The 19969-nt window shown below is 38.6% G+C and overlaps 1 protein-coding gene across 1 annotated transcript in view; it reads left to right on the top strand.

Moving 5' to 3' along the window:
• The window catches only part of LOC127619093 (plexin-A1-like), a 245080-nt gene that overhangs the window by 208933 nt on the left and 16178 nt on the right, over nt 1-19969 (top strand). The window contains exons 19-23 of the mRNA XM_052091844.1: nt 712-855; nt 3561-3795; nt 7671-7819; nt 10440-10696; nt 11406-11472. Coding sequence (XP_051947804.1) covers nt 712-855; nt 3561-3795; nt 7671-7819; nt 10440-10696; nt 11406-11472 — 852 coding nt within the window. The remainder of the gene's footprint in view (nt 1-711; nt 856-3560; nt 3796-7670; nt 7820-10439; nt 10697-11405; nt 11473-19969) is intronic.

The raw sequence follows: 19969 nt of genomic DNA, 5'->3' as shown, positions 1-19969 counted from the left end.
ATGATGGAGAGATGGGGGTTGCAGTGTCAGTGCTTTACTGTTAATCAACATTCCTTCTTTTCTCTTCCTTCTGTCCATGTGGCGAGAGAATATTTCACCTTTTGTTGTTTTTTTTGCATGTTTATCTCCATGGAGGAGATCCGTTGCGGGGTATGTTCAAATGGTATATGTAAAAAGTGAACATTAACGTTGTCAAATGTTAATAATAACATAATAAAAGTAGATTAATACACCGATAACCTGTAAAATAGCATGGCACGAGTCAAAATTGACCCTATTTACTTACCTTACCTTAATGCACAGTCCTGGTCATATTGTGCCGTTATTCAAAGTTTATTTTCATTATTTTGCACCGCCTCTGAAACGATTTTGCTTTTCATCTCATGTCACAAACCCCTCTTACTTTTCAACCCTTGTCCTCCAGCCATCTGGCTCCATTCTGGTTTGTAAGGCCCACTTTTAACAATCCAATCTCTTTCCAATCGATAAAATTATCTAATCAAGTCCTGCTCTACAAATTTTCACATTGAATATCTTGTTTCAGGCACAAATACGTTAGATAATAGAAGTAAAGTGGAGTTCAAATTGCATTTCACACTGACTTTAAGTACTTTCCTTATGTACTGTTCAAACAGTGAAAGTTGTGGAATCTAATGTTTTCTGTTCAGTTCTATTGATTGATAACTTTTCCTAACTTTCCTATTATTTAAGGGTCGTAATCTGATTCCAGCGGCTCCTGGTAACTCCAGGCTTAACTACACTGTGTTTATTGGAGAGACACCATGTGTTCTTACACTCTCGGAATCCCAGTTGCTCTGTGAGTGGCCCAACCTCACCGGCCAACACAAAGTTACGGTACGTACTTTACTGTATCTAGTCTGGGTGAATTTTGAATATTTGTGGTGATTTATTTCATCAGTTCAGAGAATCAGTTCAAGCTGTCCATTTCAATGAATCGATTCAAAACTCGGATTGAACAATTCATTTGTATCATGACTCAAAATTTTCATGGAATTTTTTATGTAACGCACACACCTAGTTTACACAGACCAAATGTGTAAAGGTCGGAAATGCCAACTCCTATTAAAAATTCAACTTAACACCAACTGAATGCTTTAGGAAACTGTCTTGAAAGCACACTCTTTATCTGACAGAGCGCATCATTCGTTGTGATGGCTCTAAAAGCGAAATGCTCAGAGATCAAAAATATTTATGCCTGTATTCGTATTATTTTTGTGCAAACTGCAAGTGTCACGTTGAATTTAGAGAAATTGTATGAAATAGCTGTCTGTACAGTCATTCTTTGAAAGACATTGGTTCAAAAATAGACTTGTCTCTCTGCCTTGCCGTCCTCGTGTGGTATTTTGGTGCAATGTGAGGCGAAGCCAGGGAGATGCAGACACAGCTGTGCTCTTGTCCCATGTACAGTGCCCTACTTAGGGGTTACCCAAGTAGGCGTTTGCTGAATTGGATCACGTCTGGGTGCACTTAGTGTGTGATTTTGAATGTGTGCGCATGTTTCTGTGTTTGTGTTGGCCTATTTGAGAATTAGTCTTAATTAAGTGTGTGTGTATGCATGAGTGGTCATGTGTGTAGTCTATGTGAGTGTGTCTGTTGTGGGCCTGCTCTGTCACACAGCTGTGTGTTGACTGCCATGACCCCTGTTAGAGCGAGTCTTTTTAGGAATGTTTGTATGGCCTGGATCTTTGACCCTAGAAGGTCTCTTGAGCCCCTGAAGTTTTGCAGAGAGCACACAATGCCTGCAGTGCAGTGTACATACAGTATCACAATATGTGCACTGGAGTTCACTTGTGGTTTAGTCCTTTAAAGGTGCACTCAGAAATGTTTTTCTCATTAAAAACGTTTACATTAACTCCTAAAGAACTTAATTGTAATTTTGCATTATATGTAGGAAATCATTACCACTCATATTAAAATGAAGACTCCAGTCATATCAGTAACCTTATAAAAGCTGTTTTATTCTACATGGAGAGGGTCCACACATGGGGGCTGCCATGTTAGAATCACATGACCAGCCAAATACTGCTCGCCTAATCTCAGTAAACGTCCTGTTATTTGACACTTTCACTCATTGATTTAAATAATCATGGCTGACTGTGAATAATAAATTTCTACAATGGCATCTGAAACTGAAAACTAATGATTTTAAATGATGCTGCATCCAAACCGCTAGGTGTCAGTGTTCAAGTCCAATATGACACAAAGACAAAAGTTCCTGAGTACACCTTTAAGAGATAGTTCATCCAAAAATTATGTTTCCGGCATCATTGGCTCACCCTCATGTTGTTTCAAACCCGTATGACTTTGTTTCTTTTATGGAACACAAAAAGAGATGTTAGGCAGAATGTTGGCCTAAGTCAACATTTACTTTAATTGCATCTTTTTTTTCTCTCCATAGAATGAAAGAGAATAGTGACTGAAAATGTTTTTGATAAAATCTATTTTTATTTTTCAATTTGTATTTCTTTGTATCTAATTGATTTTAAAAGTGCAACTGCTCTGGTGTACTGCCTACACTTTTACAGTTTAGAAGAAACACCTTAAAATGATGTGGATTTATTCTTGCCAAGACAGAGCTGTGTAAACAGTTATTACGTGTCATTGTTAAATTTTCTATTTTCAAAATACAAGCCTTTAAAGCTTGAAATAATCCACTAATAATGGGACATTTGAGCTAAGTGGTTTTTCATTTCCTTTGCTTGTCCCACAAATGTGATGGGCTCATAAAGTTTTAATTAGGCTCTTGTGTAAAGCTGGTGCTGCATTCTTATGCAGAAGTTGATTCTTCACAAAGGAATTACCTCAACAAAATTATGAATGCTAATCACATATTGGCTACTACACAAGCTTTCCTTACCGTGCTTCATTGAACCCGTTCTGTGCCGTATTGTTCCTGTAGCTCAATTGGTGAAGTATGGCCAAACAATCACACAATCCAAAGTTTATGGATTCAGTTTCCAGGGAACATGCATTCTAATAAAAACTTTGGACCCAATTTATATTAGGTGTCTTTAACTACTGTGCACTTAAGCATTTGATACAATGTACTTATTACTTACATACAGTACATCTTGTTGCATTGTACTTACATTTAAAGTACCTGCATTTAATAACATCAGTAGTTACAATGTCAACCTTACTCCTAAACCTAACACTACCCCAACCATAACCGTTAACCCTAATCTTAAACCTACCTGTATAGTAACTCAACCATAGTAGCAGCAAATGTGAATGTTGCAGTTAAACAATAAATACATTATATTGCACATATTTTAATGTTAGTACATAGTAGTTAAAGAGATCTAATATAAAGTAGGACCAAAAATTAACAAGTTTTTCAGACTAAAAGCAGATTAGATAAATAAAGGGGATAAACTGGCAGTGTTCCAGTAGCCCAGCTGGTAAAGCATGGCACAAACAACGGTTATAGGTTCGATTCCCATGGAACAGACAAACTATAAAATGTATACCTTGAATGCAGTGTAAGTTGCTTTAGAAGCATCTACCAAAGATGTTAATGTAAAATGTAAATGTTACAGATCCGGGCAGGTGGGTTTGAATACTCCCCTGGTACGCTGCAGATCTACTCCGACAGTCTTCTCACCCTGCCTGCTATCATCGGGATTGGAGGAGGTGGAGGCCTCCTCCTGCTGGTCATCATTGCTGTGCTCATCGCCTACAAGCGCAAATCCCGCGATGCCGACCGCACTCTCAAGCGACTTCAGCTTCAAATGGACAACCTGGAATCTAGAGTCGCTCTTGAGTGTAAAGAAGGTGAAATTGTTTGAATTAATTACTCGTATGTCATATATATCGTAGAGGTTTACACCGACTTGTCAAGCAGTTCTCGTACTAGTCGACAGGTTGGGCCTGTGTATACTAACACATGTTTACATAGAGGAATGCACAATGAAAAGTTAACTAGTATGTTAAAAATGTGGAATTTTAAAGGGGGACACGACTACATTTGAAATGCGGAATATGGAATGCGGAATGGAATAGTCAGCTAGTAAGTTCAAAATGTGACATATTTATTGCGGAATTGACTAGTGGACTAGAAAATTGGTAATGCAGAATTTGTCATGATGAATGGTATAGTCAGCTTGTAAGTTCAAAATGATACATTTTTAATGCGGAATCGACTAGTAAATTCGGAATGTGGAAAACCGTTCACTAATACATTCATAATGCATAATGAAATTGTCATCTAGTAAGTACAAAATGTGCCAAATTGACTAGTAGACTAGCAAATTTGGAATGTGGAATCAACTATTCATCTATTAAAATCAGAATGCAGAATTCGGAACGTAAAATCGACTAGTCATTTAGTAGTCATGCAACGTTAATGTATAATATACAGAACATACAATCTTTTCCACACTTAACTGGAGGATTCACACATTTTACATTTAGAAATACCATTTTATGTAAATGACACTAACTGTGACAAACCTTCTCGAGAGAAAATGAATTTCATATATAATTTAAATCACTGTTTAAATAAGTGGCAGGTCCTACATCCAGGTCCTAGATCCTGCTTGTTCCATTCTCTTGTCACCATGGTGACACTTTTATGGTTGTTAACATGTCTAGATAACAGGTTGGTGTTAGTTGGCAGCAATGTTATAGAATACCGCCTTCCACCCAGTTTGAAATGCAGTTGCTGTATGTCATAAATGTTTCCAGTGCTGTACTCTACCTGGTCTCAGAGAGATGCACTGGGTCTAATTGGCCATTATCTTAGGACTGTCTGCCCTCCTGGTCATGACCCTGTCAGGGGGATGAAAAAGCATGCAGAGGCTGGCTAGCTGACAAACAGCGTTCGCCACCGCAAAAAGGGAGACGGCTGAATGGCAGAGGGGGAATGATGAAACGAATTTGCTTCTTGCCAAATGCATGAAGGAACTGGTAGACATTGATTAGCTGTCAAGTTTTTAGGTCTGATTCTCACTGATTGGCTGTTTTCCTTCATTAGCAGAGAAGCCAAACGGTTTGTTATCACAATGCCATTCAATCCGTGCATCAATATTTTATCCTGATCATATGTGCTGACATTATTTACAACCTCTACAAAATATTTATGATCACAGGTTGTTGTTTTCTTGTTTGGGCTTGGATTGGACTCAATGCTCTCAAAACCTTGGTCTAGATCAGTGGTTCTCAACTAGTGGGTCACAGCCCAAAAAAGTGTTTCAGGTCGATTCTGACAGGGACATGGACAGCAGAAGAAAACAAATTGGAAATAATAAATTGCATCTAGACATATTATTGTGCATAGTTGGGATAGTAAAATAAATAGGCCTATCAAATTTTCAAAGGGAGGAAAAAACATTTCCCATTTGTTTTATTGATTATATCAATGGCATTATGTCAATTATGGTACCAGTATTGGATTTTGGTGCAAATTCATCTCGCCTCATCGAAGGTTGCCAAATTAGGCAGATGTCAACATGGACAGGTTGTCCACCCTAAAATGTTTTAAACAGTAAATTATTGGTTGCCGAAAGCACAAAAGAATAACATTTCAAGAGACATTTAACCCATATTATATCAATTAATAATTTCCAATGATTGATTTTAAAGACATTTTAGTTTACTTTTCGAAGGTAAGCAATTGTGGTACTAACTTGTGTCACCATTTGATGTCCAATGCAAAATATGGGTCCTGAAATAAAACCAGTTGAGAACCACTGCTCTACCCCAACCCAGTGAGGTCAGCAGGGTCATACAATGGGGCACAATACTTTGCCAAGTCATGTCGGAAAGCAGTTGCAAAAATGTCAATGACCCCTAAATACTATACACTAGCATGCCAGGTGCAGATTTTCCCCTCTTGCTTGCAATCCCACCCCTCAGAGCCCTTAGATCACAATCAAGTTCAGCTGTATAGCGTACAGAACGGTGGAAGCAGCCATCATGGCGCTTCTCGCCGCAATCACAGGGTGTGGACCAACAAACGTAATCCAGGGACATGTGATTTGCCATTTTCAGGGCTTACTGAGCTGTGATGCAGCCCATCAGAGAATGCAGTAATACAAACAAACAAAAGCACAGCTAATAAAAAAAGCACATCTATTGGCTAATTAGCGAGCTATCCAGCGCTGGTTTAGATACTGGAATTGCTCAGTGGGGATATCAGCTTCGCCTCTCTGCTTTACATTACCCGAGAAATGTTAGTGCAAGCATGTGTGGACATCACAGTAATTGAAATTGTTTCACTCTGAGTGCTTTTGCCACTAAAGGAACTGTAGCAGAAAGGAACGCATTATCAGCAATGTAGGAAAACTTTTCAAAGTTGTTTTGACATACAACTAATAGAAATGTTTTGCTAGCTGACCTTGCCAACACTCCCACTTCTTGAGAGGCAAAATGTTTTGACCGCTACAACAAACAAGGCTTTAAAAATTTAGCATTTAAGCTGTCTGTAATGCCTCCTTGCGCTTTGCGATCTGACACACCACTTTACAAGTAATGAAGCGAAATTGAATTACAAGGCCATCCCTCATGTTGGAAATCTTTGTGCACTTTTGATGAGGATGAAACATTGAATTAAAAGCTCTTTAGTCCTGTCACTTTTTTCCCGTTTCGACAGAGGAGACTGAAAATCCCATCGGGCAGTTCATGTTGAATAATATTTGTGTAGTATTTTTAAGATGAAAAACCTTCACTTAGAGTAGGAGCTACTTGCTTCACTATTCGTGTCCCAGAGGACGTGGCGAAGGAACAACAGCTGGAGGAAATTATGCATGAAAAGATCCGCTCCTTTATTAATTACCCACTCATGCAATTAATTGACTTTCTTTTCCCGTGAACTTTGTGTCTCTTACGTCTCTTCCCTCCCGCTTTTTTTAAATAGCAAAACCAAATTAGTCGTAAACCAAATAAACAAACTGACTGATAGACTTAGCATTGCTTTGGTTTACCAAACAAGTGCCTGTTATGGTACGAGGCACTCGGTGACCGAGTTTTTATGAATTCATTATCCTATGCTTTGTTTTCAAAGCTATATTTAAAGATTACTTTTATTCTTGGTTTGGGAAGAATTTACGCAAATCAAACTCCTATTATGAGACATTTGTGTATAAGCGTACCCTGATCTGATTTGACATGTTCTCTCTTCTACAGAACTACAAAAAAAAAAAGAATTTACAAAAATAAAAAATTCTTATGCATCTCCAGTGGAAACAAAATTAGCATGGAGTTGCGCTTTAATTAGCTGGTTGTAATTTGCCTCAAATAACATCTTTGTATATTACAAAACATAAAATATTTCACGAATGAAGAATGGGAATGTATGGAAAACAATTCTTCTTGCATTCAATTTTAGATTTCAACAGAACAGTGATATTGAGAAATAAATTGTATTGTTCAATTCTAAGAATTATCTGTTAATAAAGGTCTAAATTCATCTCTCCACTGTAAGCGCACAAAGTTTTTTATCCACTGTCAAAAGACATGCAGATCTTCTTGGCAATGGCAAAGTTGAAGGAGGCTCTGATGCATATATTGCTAATTATCTGCATATTTTATTGCAGTGAAGAGCCTTTTCATAAAATGGAACCAGTTCTCCATGCCCAGCCCTGTGTATAGCTCTGCTTTCCATTTGAAAGCACCACACCCTAACCAGTTCTTTTATATCTGATACATAGCATTCGCTGAACTCCAAACTGATATCCATGAACTGACCCAGGAGTTGGATGGAGCTGGTATCCCGTTCCTAGACTACAGGACCTACGCCATGAGAGTGCTGTTCCCCGGCATTGAGGACCACCCGGTGCTTAAGGAGATGGAGGTACGGGTCAGTACATCGCCATCACCATGGTAACTGTAGAGTTTTTTTAAATCAAAAAATCAGTAGACTGCTACTAATACCGAAAAACAACCTCATCAGGTCCTCATTTAGTGCTTAGATTGTACACACTATGTAATATGAAAGCTATCTGTAAACGTTTGAACGGATTTGGTCAATTCGGCTACCAATTTATTTGACATTGCTTGTTTCTGATAAATGGGGTCGGTGACTCTCTCTGGGGATTGGTCAACTAAACAAAAACGTTTGAATTTTCAGTTTGAGGTTGAGAGGGTTCAATATGTTACAGATTGTGATCCCTTGTACTATAGACCGACGCTAATGACTGGGATGTAATAGCACGAGCAAAAGAACACAACAGAACTATACCAGAGTAATCACAAAATATGGTCGGTGCGATTAAACACTCCATTTACTCCAACATGCTACGTCCATAGGCATGCGTATGGCAGGTCACACTCTTTGCTTTCAGAGGGATCATATATTTATTATTACATCTGGGGTTTGTTTTCACTGTATTTGCCCCGTCGTAATCAAGTGCCTATACGCACGTCTCAGCCCCTTATTGCTCTGTGTAGCTTCTTGCCCAAAAGCAACCTACAGTACAATCGGCCTCCCCGAGAGGCTGCAAATTTCATTCGGCTCAGCAGAGAAGAATTGAGGCACTTTATTAGTCTGTGTTGTCAGAAAAAGGCCTTTGTCAGGTTACTTGCTACAAAGGGTGCTGTTGGGGACAATAATAGCCGCTGGTTTGGTTGTAGGCTTTACTGCTTTGAAGTCTGATTCCAGCATCTTAGCTCAGAAATGTTTCTAGTTAGTTGTTTTTGGTTTTGTAATTTGTGTCACTGTGTCCTAACCAGGCATGACACAAAGTTTCCAGCTATTTGTAATTTGCTATTTATCTGTCCACACAGAGTTTTCAGTTTAGTTTAGCTTCATTTATTCTCTACTCATTCTTAGATTTAGTGTAAAATATAATCTCTAATAATGTGTTTATGGACAGGATTTTGTGTTTATACAATCACACAGAAAATTAAAATGTTATTTACGTATGTTCCCATAAAATCGACCCATTCTGCTGAATTACTGGCAAGTGCCATCCCCCATCAGTCATTTTTGCATCAATTCAAATGTGTTTACCTCTCCCTTTGGTCCCACTAATAGCGTGTCAACATCTAGGACATGGGTTCTGGTCCCATGGAAATGATGAAGTACACACTTCCAGCCTCCAAAGGACAATTTTAGCAGCAGAACTTTCTGAGAACTTTTACTGAAGTCATAGTGCGATCATAGCTTGACTTGATCAGTCTTGTTTATAGTGGGTGGTTGGAGAAGGGTGCATTTTGGGGGCCTTGTGACATATGGGCCCCAATGCTGTGTGAGGCAACACCATTATGATAAATCAGATTTTTTTTTTACTTTGAATATACAGTTATATTGATCAGAATTAATATACAGTTATATTGAGCAGAATTGTGAGCAAATTAGATTTTACTGTGGGAGGAGCTACCCAGCATGAAACCACAGACATAGGCAGCTTCTCAAGTGGAAGGCTGCAGCCTAGTTAGGCTGTGTTGATCCTAGACTGGTCCTTCTGAGGTCATAGGCTTGGCTCCTCAGCATTCAGCGCTAGAATGAGATTTCTTGTAAGTGTGCATGTGTAAGGGTTTGTGGGTGAGTGAAGGCCATGAAGGATGCACATGTTGCATCCTACAAAAGATGTTGAACGAAAGCTGCAAAACGAGTCTGCCTTCCAAGATGGTGCTTGATAATGTGACGACCAAGATATCCAGCCTATCTAGGCTGCAGCCTTCCGATTGAGATGCACCCATAAAACCAATTGACAGAGTACATTTCCTTATGCTTGGTCAGGTCAAAGCTGTTTAAGTGAAAAACTGAACTAACATGGAAAGATAGATTTTATCACTTGTCAAGTGAAAGATGTGTTACTTTTATTTTAGTGCACATATGTAGCTTTAAGTATTGGTACAGATAAAGTGTGTGTGTGTGTGTGTGTGTGAGAGAGATGAAAAGTGACAGATGCCACCCTGCGGATCATGTTAGGACACATCATCACTACCTTTTGCTCATGTACTCTGAGGTCACTTCTGCTTCCTGCTACACTCCTTTTCTCTCTCTCTCTCTCTCTCTCTCTCTCTCTCTCTCTCTCTCTCTCTCTCTCTCTCTCTCTCTCTCTCTCCCTCCTCTTCTCTCTCTCTGCACTTTCTTGACTCTATCTCACTCTCCATTTCCTTCTGTTGTTTTCTCTTTTTTTTTGCTGCTAGCATCTCGCATTTCCTTTGATGTCAATCAAACACTGTGTCCCTCATGCAGACTTCTGCCTAGATACTCTTTGATAGATAGATAGATAGATAGATAGATAGATAGATAGATAGATAGATAGATAGATAGATAGATAGATAGATAGATAGATAGATAGATAGATAGATAGATAGATAGATAGATAGATAGGTAGGTAGGTAGGTAGGTAGGTAGGGATGGATGGATGGATGGATGGATGGATAGGGATGGAAATATAATGTAGCTGTACCTGTGTCTCTATGTATAATTAATTCATTCTAAATGGCTTTTGGGTGCCTTGTTTCAGGTGCAGGCTAATGTTGAGAAGGCCTTGACTCTGTTTGGTCAACTCCTCACTAAGAAGCACTTCCTGCTGACATTCATACGCACACTTGAAGCTCAGCGCTCTTTCTCCATGCGTGACCGTGGCAACGTGGCCTCACTCATCATGACAGCTCTACAGGGAGAGATGGAGTATGCTACGGGAGTCCTTAAACAGCTGCTCTCTGACCTCATCGACAAGAACCTGGAGAGCAAGAACCACCCCAAACTACTGCTCCGGAGGTGAGAGAGGGACAGCACACACACACTCATGCAAACGTTCATGAACACAAACATTATTTAATCCTATACCTCAGCTCTTTCTCCTTTGAGTTATCATCCTCCACTTCCAACTAAGTAAATTGCTCTAGTGAGCTATTTGGGACACCTCTCCCTTCATGAAAGACATGTTATCTGGCTGCATTCACCTTATCTCCCCTTCACATTTGTATTAATGAGCATATAATTTAATAATAGGTCCTTATGTAAGTAAGTAATGGGAGTTGGTAAGTCTATGTGATTTCATTATTGAACAGGAGAAATGGCTGCTGGTGGACCTGAGGGAGGAAAGAGCTGCTGTTAGCAGGCCGTGCTTGCAGTCTCTCTCGTTTGCCAGCTGCAGATGAATTAGGAGCATTTGAGTCCATTAATTACAGCATGTTTTAATTACTTCTGTTCTGGGGAAGCTTTTGGGGGGTCTACGGCTGGCGACAGGTTGGCCATTAATTGAAGAAGTCGCCCAATTACTGTAATTGTCTGTTTCTAATGAAGATCGGTGGTTTGTTGTGAAAAAGTGATTTTTTTTCGTGAATGGCACATTGGAAGGAGTTTTTCGTTTACTTTGAGAGAGCTTTCATTTTCTTTTGGATATTGCTGATGTACAGTTTATTATGCGAATTTGAATTTATAATTCATAATTACAATTTCTCTCTCTTGTGCTCTCTTCTTCTAGGACGGAGTCAGTTGCTGAGAAGATGCTTACAAACTGGTTTACTTTTCTTCTGTACAAGTTCCTAAAAGTAAGTCTTTACAGTATGTACATATTCACACAAACCAAGAGTAAATGGTTTCAAAACAAATAATAACAGCTATACCTTTGCTTGTTTTTTTCCTTGTAAAATACCTTAAAATCCACCAAAATACCATAGTTACTACATTAATTGTAACTGTAATTAATTCAAGATATATTCTCTGAAACCAAGTTCTCCATCTAGCTTTTTGACCCCTAAATGCACACAAACACAAACTCGTACACACTCTTCTACATGAATAGAGCAAACAGAGTGTCTTCCCACCAGGAAGCCCGGCATGATGAGAAAAATCAAGAGACTGAAGCTGTCCATCAGTGGACATGTGGTTCAGAGGACTTCCCAAGAGGCACCTCTGCATCTGAGCCCCTATCAACTCGTATCTCTCATTTCTAACTCCCTTTCCTTTTATATACTCCTTAACTCTGTTCTTCCCACTCCATCCTGCTTTGCACACCATGATGCCACTCACAGAGTGTGATTGAGCTGCAGGACGTCACCCCCTCTTACTCTGTCTATCTCTCTCTCTCTCTGTGTGTGTTTCTCTTGCATTAGAAGCTCTCTGGTTTCATTAGTTCAATCATGCAGGGCTCAGCACGCATTGAAATAATTTTAATCAACACGAAACAGGAGCCCAGAACATTGTTCCTTAATAGAGTTTCACAATCAAGCTACAGAATAAAAAAGAAAACACAATTACGTGAATGTCATTCAAAGATATAAAAGTAGCATGTGCCTGCATTATTTAAGAGTCCAGAATGTAGTTGCTTTTCAAGAAATAATTGTATAAAAACGTACATTTCTGTCATATTTTACTTACCCTCATTTTGCTCCAAATCCATATGATCTCAGTGTAACACAAAAGGGGATGTTTAGCAGATTATCCTGGGAGCTTTTTTAATCCAACAAAAGTGAATGGTGACGAGGCTGTTAATCTTCAGAAATGTCAACAATAAACATAAAAAACATAAAAGTAGTCCATAGGACTTTTGTGCTAAATTCTAACTATATTCTGAAGTCATACAATAGCTTAGACTGAGGAACAGGCGATAATTTATGTTGTGACACGTCTTCATGCTCCCTATTCGAATATACACGAGTGAGGTTTGAGAGCTAGATAAAGGGAAAAAAAAATCTGTGAAAAACGTAAATTTCAGCCTGTTCCTCACAAAAACTACTGTGCAAGGGCGCAGATGGCACTAGGGACGGGGGGGACATGACCCCCCCAGATTCATAGTGACCCGATTCGTCCCCCGCCCTCACTATCCCTACGAAAGGCGACAAAAATCGCAACACATTGTCACACCCAACTCGTCACATATGGACGCGTGGCGAGGACCCCTTGGCGTCACTTATTGACGCACTGGGTATACCTTTGGCGTCATTTTTCAACGTGCAGGGTAGTCCGATAGAACCGGAGCCTTTAGCGTTGAAATTTGACGTCTTGGGCTGCGAATGGGTCGAGAGTCGAGACTGCAATAAATAAAAATAAAAAGGAATAGGCTACAATAAATGATCTATGCCAGGGCTAGTATAATGGTGGCCCCCAGATCATCTTTATCTGGCCCTCCAACTGTTTTTTTATGTTTAAAACCCTCACAATCTGATATCAAAGTGCCCTCTCAGCAAAGGTTTAGCGCGTTCATAGGCAACCGCATTCATCGGTGAGTTTAACCGCATTCATCGGTGAGTTTAACAATATAGAAGTCTATCGGACTATCCTGCACGTTGAAAAATGACGCCAAAGCTATACCCAGTGCGTCAATAAGTGACGCCAAGGGGTCCTGGCGAAGCATCCATATGTGATGAGTTGGGTGTGAGAATGTGTTGGTAAAACAGAGGATTACGGCCCGCCGCTGCTTCAGAATCGGGTTGGGACAGACGCAGGCTGACACACAATAATAATCTACACCGGTCGGCGGTCACCATTACTTTGTACCCACATTCTCACTACATGCTGTTCTGTTGTCAATAAACACACGATGCCATCATGCCACCGACGTTTACACTCTCTCTGTGTGTGTGTGTGCTACGACTCCTGAGTGACGTTGCCGGGGTCCTATGAGGAGGTAGCTGCCTCAGTCGTGCCTGTAGGAGCGGACCGGTAACCATAGTTATCATATACCATCTATGACTGAGCTGAGTCGGTGATTTTCTGAACTGAGAAAAATCGACTGTAAATGCCACATAAAGGCAATGAAGAGACAAAAAACAATCACCTCGTTTTTTAGTCTTATGGAATGATATTCCGGACATTATTCAAAAGGAATTGCAAATTGTATTTGCAATTGCGTTTTCAATTTGTGGACGCATAAAATGTGACATAATCCAAACGCAATTGCAAATCGCGCATTACGGTTTGCATTTTCGTTTAAGCGAACGCACAGTGACTGCCAAATTGGCAAATTGCCAATTGGTCAAATGGAAAAGAAAAGTCCGTTTGCAACTGTGTTTCCCATATCTTCCGAGTTTTGGCCCTGTCATATTTAAATAGCAATTTCAATTACCACGTCTGCTTTTTCACTTTCTCAGCGTCGCGTATGTAGCCAGCCAAAACTCAAATGAATACTATTTTTTTTTTTTTTTTTTTTATTAACAAACAGAACAAGACCATACATACAAGAAATATAAACAATCTTTCAAAACAAAAGAGAAATTATGGTTCAGAAAGGAAAAGTTAAGAGAGGAAATGTGAAAGAAATTTAAATATATTCAACAATAGTCTAAAAAGAAAAGAGAGTAAGAGAAGAAAGAAAAAAAAAAAGAAGAAGAGGGCACAAAAGAAAAAAACATTAAGAGAGAATATTAAACATGGCACTAATTCTGGATGTTTTCATTGCTTTCTTGTTAACAGAAGTTGAAATTGTATTTAAATACATCTTCAATTCTTCTTTGAAAAAGCTAAAGTGGGGTTTACTTTTCATATATTTACATTTATGGATATGAAACTTTCCAATATATAAAAGAAGGTTTATACAAAAACATGCATTAATTAGATTCTTGTCTTTAACATAAAATCCAAAAAGAATGTGTCTATATGATAAAGAAAAGTTACATAAAACCTTTTGGACAATCAGAGCATCAATATTGTTCCAGAAAGACCGAGTAAAAAGACATTCCCAAAACAAATGATCAACAGTTTCAGAGGAGGCTTCACAAAAGAGCAGGAAGTATCAATATCATTTCTAAATTTCTTTAAAAAGTATTTAACTGGATAAAATCTATGAATAATTTTATAGGATATTTCTTTAACTTTATTAGTTAGAAAGAATTTCTGAGGAAGTGACCAAACATATGACCATTTAATATCATCAAAAAGGTTATTCCAATAAGAAATGAAGGAAGGAATTGAAGTAACAGGGTCCAAAAATAATGACCTAATTTTATAATTGGATTTATGTATTGAAAAACAAATAGAACCAACCACAGTAGATTCAGGGCTAGGGGAGAAACAGAAGTCACTGTAGCACTATTATTGTTTCTAAACAGCATACAGATTTCCAAAGAGATGGCCTTGAAAACTATATTAAATTCTTTACTAGATACTGGGAATTGGTATCCTGAAACAAAATCGGAATAATTAAATAAATTACCTTCACTATCAAAGAGCTGGTTTACTAATATCACCTCATTATTGAACCAGTTTTCAAGAAATAAAGATTTCCTCTTATGAAGAATATTACAGTTGTTCCAAATTAAAAAATTGTGTGGCGAGAAATTATGCTTGTAAATAAGTTTCCAAGCCATAAGCATCTGCTGATGATAATTGGAAAGTTTGACAGGAAGTTTACTAATTTAATAATTGCACATTAAAAGAAAATGTATACCTCCTAATTGAGAAAAAATATATCTTGGGATTATACTCCAAATAGAAGATTGATTGTGAAGGAAACGTTTAAGCCAATTAATTTTTAAGGTATTGTTAAGAGAATCAAAATCAATGAAATTTAAGCCACCTTTATTATAAGAATTCAAAATAACTGATTTTCTAATACTCAAATGGAATACTAATTCCCTTAGTATTTCCATTTCCGATGCCTTACACAGAAACCTGTCAATCAGGGTCAAGGGTGGGATTATGCTATGGGGCGTGTTTGTCTTGGGAAGTGATGTCACTCACAGTCGACGGTCAAGAGGTGATGCCCTGAACAGACGCCGGTTTATCAAATCAAATCAAATCAAATCACTTTATTGTCACACTACCATGTACACAAGTGCAACAGTAGGTGAAATTCTTGTGTGCAGTTCCGAGCAACATAGCAGTCATGACAGTGACGAGACATATACCAATTACAGTAAACAACATACTTACACAACACAATTTACAAATCAAATGTACACATACTTACACAACACAATAATTATATACAATGTACAGTAAACAATACACACAATATACAATACAATAAGTAGGAGAGTATATGAAATATATATATATATATATATGAAGTAGTATATTGAGGAGAATATGTTGACAGTCCAGTGTGAGATTATAGATGAATAAAGTGCAGTGCTAATTATTGATCCTGATAGACTGTGAGTGATGTCACTTCCCAAGACAAACACGCCCCATAGCATAATCCCACCCTTGACCCTGATTGACAGGTTTCTGTGTAAGGCATCGGAAATGGAAATACTAAGGGAATTAGTATTCCATTTGAGTTTTGGCTGGCTACATACGCGACGCTGAGAAAGTGAAAAAGCAGATGTGGTAATTGAAATTGCTATTTAAATATGACAGGGCCAAAACTCGTAAGATATGGGAAACACAGTTGCAAACGGACTTTGCTTTTCCATTTGAAATCTGGCAGTCACTGTGCGTTCGCTTAAACGAAAATGCAAACGGTAATGCGCGATTTGCAATTGCGTTTGGATTATGTCACATTTTATGCGTCCACAAATTGAAAACGCAATTGCAAATACAATTTGCAATTCCTTTTGAATAATGTCCGGAATATCATTCCATATAGTCTGACAACAATGGCAAAAAGGCTTTTGCACTTAGCAAACACAGCAAAATGTGGAGACAATAACTATGCATTTAGGTGAGTGGACAGAGGCAAATAATGAATGAACATAAAAAGAATGGTTGGATAAATCAAACAATTTATCGTCGTCAGGAAATAATATTTTATCTTATCATTTAACCCATTGTACTGTATAAACTGACTGAGGTATGTTCACTGTCGTGTGTAAGCCACTATAAAAATAATTATAATAAGTAAATTTGTGTGGTGCAAGGTTTATGCAAACAACAAATAAAGGCCTACATAAACTTTTGACATCCTCTTATAGCAGGAAATCATGTTTTTTTTTTATTGTACAGAGCAACGGAGGATATAGATTCTTAAATTATGGGCTATGAAAAACATTTCTTAATATGTCATACATCATTTGAAAGATATTTCTAATCTATAAATTGCAAAAACTTGTAATTAACACTTAAATTTAAAATTTTGAGTTATTCTTAAAATAAGAATAACTCAAAGACATTTGAAATAGTAATTTTAGCCATTAATTCTCAGGAATATGTTGTATTTCACATTGTTGTGAAATTCTATAGAGGTATAGAGGGTTAACTGAAATTATAAGATTTAAAATGTTATCCTCCTGGCCTGCAGGCAATTTCTGATGACAGTGAGGCAGACCCTAGTCAGTCAAGTGAGGATCTGCAGGAGGGCAGCCACAGTAGAAAAAGACAGCATGAGGAAGGAGAGACAGTAGAATTACAGACAGAAGAAGCAGGGACAGGAGGCAACACAGAGGGAGAGGATGTTGACATGATAATGACATATACAAAGCCAAATCAACCTGACCCTAAAGTTTTGCAAAAGCAAGTGATGAAAGACCGGACACTGACATTCCAAAAATCATGGTATGAGAAGTTTTGGTAGGTGATTGGCATACTAGTCAAATAACAGTCTGATCATGCATTGCTAGTGGTGATCAGGTAGGCCTTAGTTTACCTTTGTTCATTGTTGTTTATCCATGATTTCAAATAAGAATCCCCAATGGCTTTTTAGTGCAAATCATTAGCCCAAATTAGGCAAAGTAACTACTTGAGCACTAGTTAAAGCCCAAATTACGCAAAATAACGAATTGAGTTTAAATCATTTGCTGACAGCTTGGTCCCCCCCCAGTTAAAAAATACTATCTGCGCCACTGCTACTGTATGGCCTTAGATGACTTGCAGTAATATGGACTACATTTGTGGGACATTTTCATGCATTTACTTTCATTGTATGTAATCTGGTGTAAAACCTACGGCAATTCAAAATATGCAGATCACGGATGGTCCACTGTGGCGACCCCTAATGGGAGCAGCTGAAAGAAGAAAAAGACTTCCATTCTATAGAACAGAGCAGATGGAATATTCTTCCTAACATCTTGTGTAGAAGTTATTCATTTTTAAGTGAACCAATCCTTTAAGACCAAAACAGACAACTCACATTTGCAAATTTGATGTCCATTTCAAACTTTAAATTTTTGCAAATGATTTGTGATCAGTTATTGGCATCGGGCTGTTTTTGCTGAAAGAGATTGTGGCGTGAGTTAGTTGAAAAGACAAACCCATATTCACCAACACGCTTTTTGAAATATCACACAAGACAGCACTGTTGAAGCCAAGTGAAAAGAATCCTAACCCTACCAGAAATCTCTCACAAAGTGCAGTTTATATCAGCATTCCGTCCACACTGGTGCTTTTGAACAAGGTCTGCTCAAGGCTGTCCTGTGGAATAATTTATCTGCTAGATATTTTTTCCTGCTACTGTTCATTAGCCCTATGGGTGGGTGAGGTCTGGCTATGTGGTCTTCTCTCTCTCTCTCTCTCTGTCTCTTTCTTTAATGAAGCCGGAGCGTGGGCTGGGGTTTGGTCTCTCAACCGTGCATGCTGCAGTGGGGGTCTCTAAGAGTGATGTATTTGTGCTCCCTCTCGTTAGCAGCTGTCGGCTTAATTAGCGCAGATGCTAACGAGATGGTAACAGCATATGGTGGGAGTGTGGGTGGAGTGAGACGGGATAAAGAGATGGAGAAATCCAGAGGAGACTGTTTCGTGTGGGTATACGAGAGGTGAAGAGAGGCTGCGGGTTTCCTCGTTTCACCATGCCCATCATAATCACTGCGGTTGGGGGTTGGTCGGGGAAGGTTTCAACCTGATGTGTGCGTGATATATATGTCTCTACTCACCCTACGGAGCCTACCAGGTTTATGCTGTTTTGGTGGTTTTAGAGGGATTATGGGCACTTGGTAGACCAGCAGGGTGGTTCTCATATCTTAGATGTTGTTCAGAACCAATGAAAACCTGCATTTAAAAAAAATCTATAAAGAATGGGGGTGCCTGGGTAGCTCAGCAAGTAAAGACAGTGACTACCACACCTGGAGTTGCAAGTTTGAATCTAGGGTGTGCTGAGTGACTCCAGTCAGGCTTCCTAAGCAACCAATTGGCCCAGTTGCTAGGGTGGTTAGTGTCACGTTTGGTTAATCTCCTCATGGTCTCTATAATGTGGTTCTCGTTCTCAGTGGGGCGCGTGGTGAGTTGTGTGTGTATGCCGCAGAGAATAGCGTGAAGCCTACACATGCGCTATGTCTCTGCGATAACGCATTCAACAAGCCACGTGATAAGATGCGTGGATTGACGGTCTCAGACGCGGAGGCAACTGAGATTCGTCCTCCATCAAAAAAGGAGAAAAACCTATAAAGAATGAAAAAAGACAGCACAAATAAAATGTCCACAATGCAGAATAGTTCTTGAAAATGTATTTTGCAGTTTGCATCTTAAAAATGCATGAGATGCTGAACAAACGACTGTTTTATTTACAAAAGTAATGTACGATTTCACTTCAACTTCACGTCACATATTAAACAAAACAATATCAGATGGCCTTTTCCTGTCTAAGTGGGTGGTTCTTGGATAGATTAAGCTGCAATGTGGGCCAAAGTTTTGGCCAGGTTACACCAGCTAATAGATAACAGAAACAATTTAGAGCAAACTTAGAATATAAAAATAGCTAATTTAGCCAGGACCACTTCTATCAAATGAATAGTAACTTTATGCAAATTTTTGCAAAACTACTTTATTTATTTGCAGACAATTCTTTAGTGTTGGCGGTATGGTTCTGTTCTGTGCAAGCCTCCTGCTCATCCATGCATAATACCCACCCTAAAACTTCACTTATGGATTGCATTATGTGCCATTGGGATTTGAACTTGTGCCATTGGGACTTTAATACACTGATTCAGGTTTTATATTAAGATTTGTGTACATTTGAAAGAGCATTCGAGCTTGTATGTAATCGGATTTCTTCTTGACGAATCACAATGTAGTTCACATTTAGAAAAGGAAGGGTCCAATGTGAAATTGTGCCAAGAAACACACTCACTTTTACTAGTATAGTACACAGATTTAGCATACTATATGCCACAGTTATGGATGTCATCAAACGGTTTGGTGAGAAAACACATAGTCTGTGTTTATGCTGACTGACCT

The sequence above is a fragment of the Xyrauchen texanus genome, chromosome 25 (assembly GCF_025860055.1).
Source record: "Xyrauchen texanus isolate HMW12.3.18 chromosome 25, RBS_HiC_50CHRs, whole genome shotgun sequence".
Taxonomy (NCBI): Eukaryota; Metazoa; Chordata; class Actinopteri; order Cypriniformes; family Catostomidae; genus Xyrauchen; species Xyrauchen texanus.
Note: the sequence above shows the minus strand (reverse complement) of the source record. Positions and strands in the feature narration are given on the sequence as shown.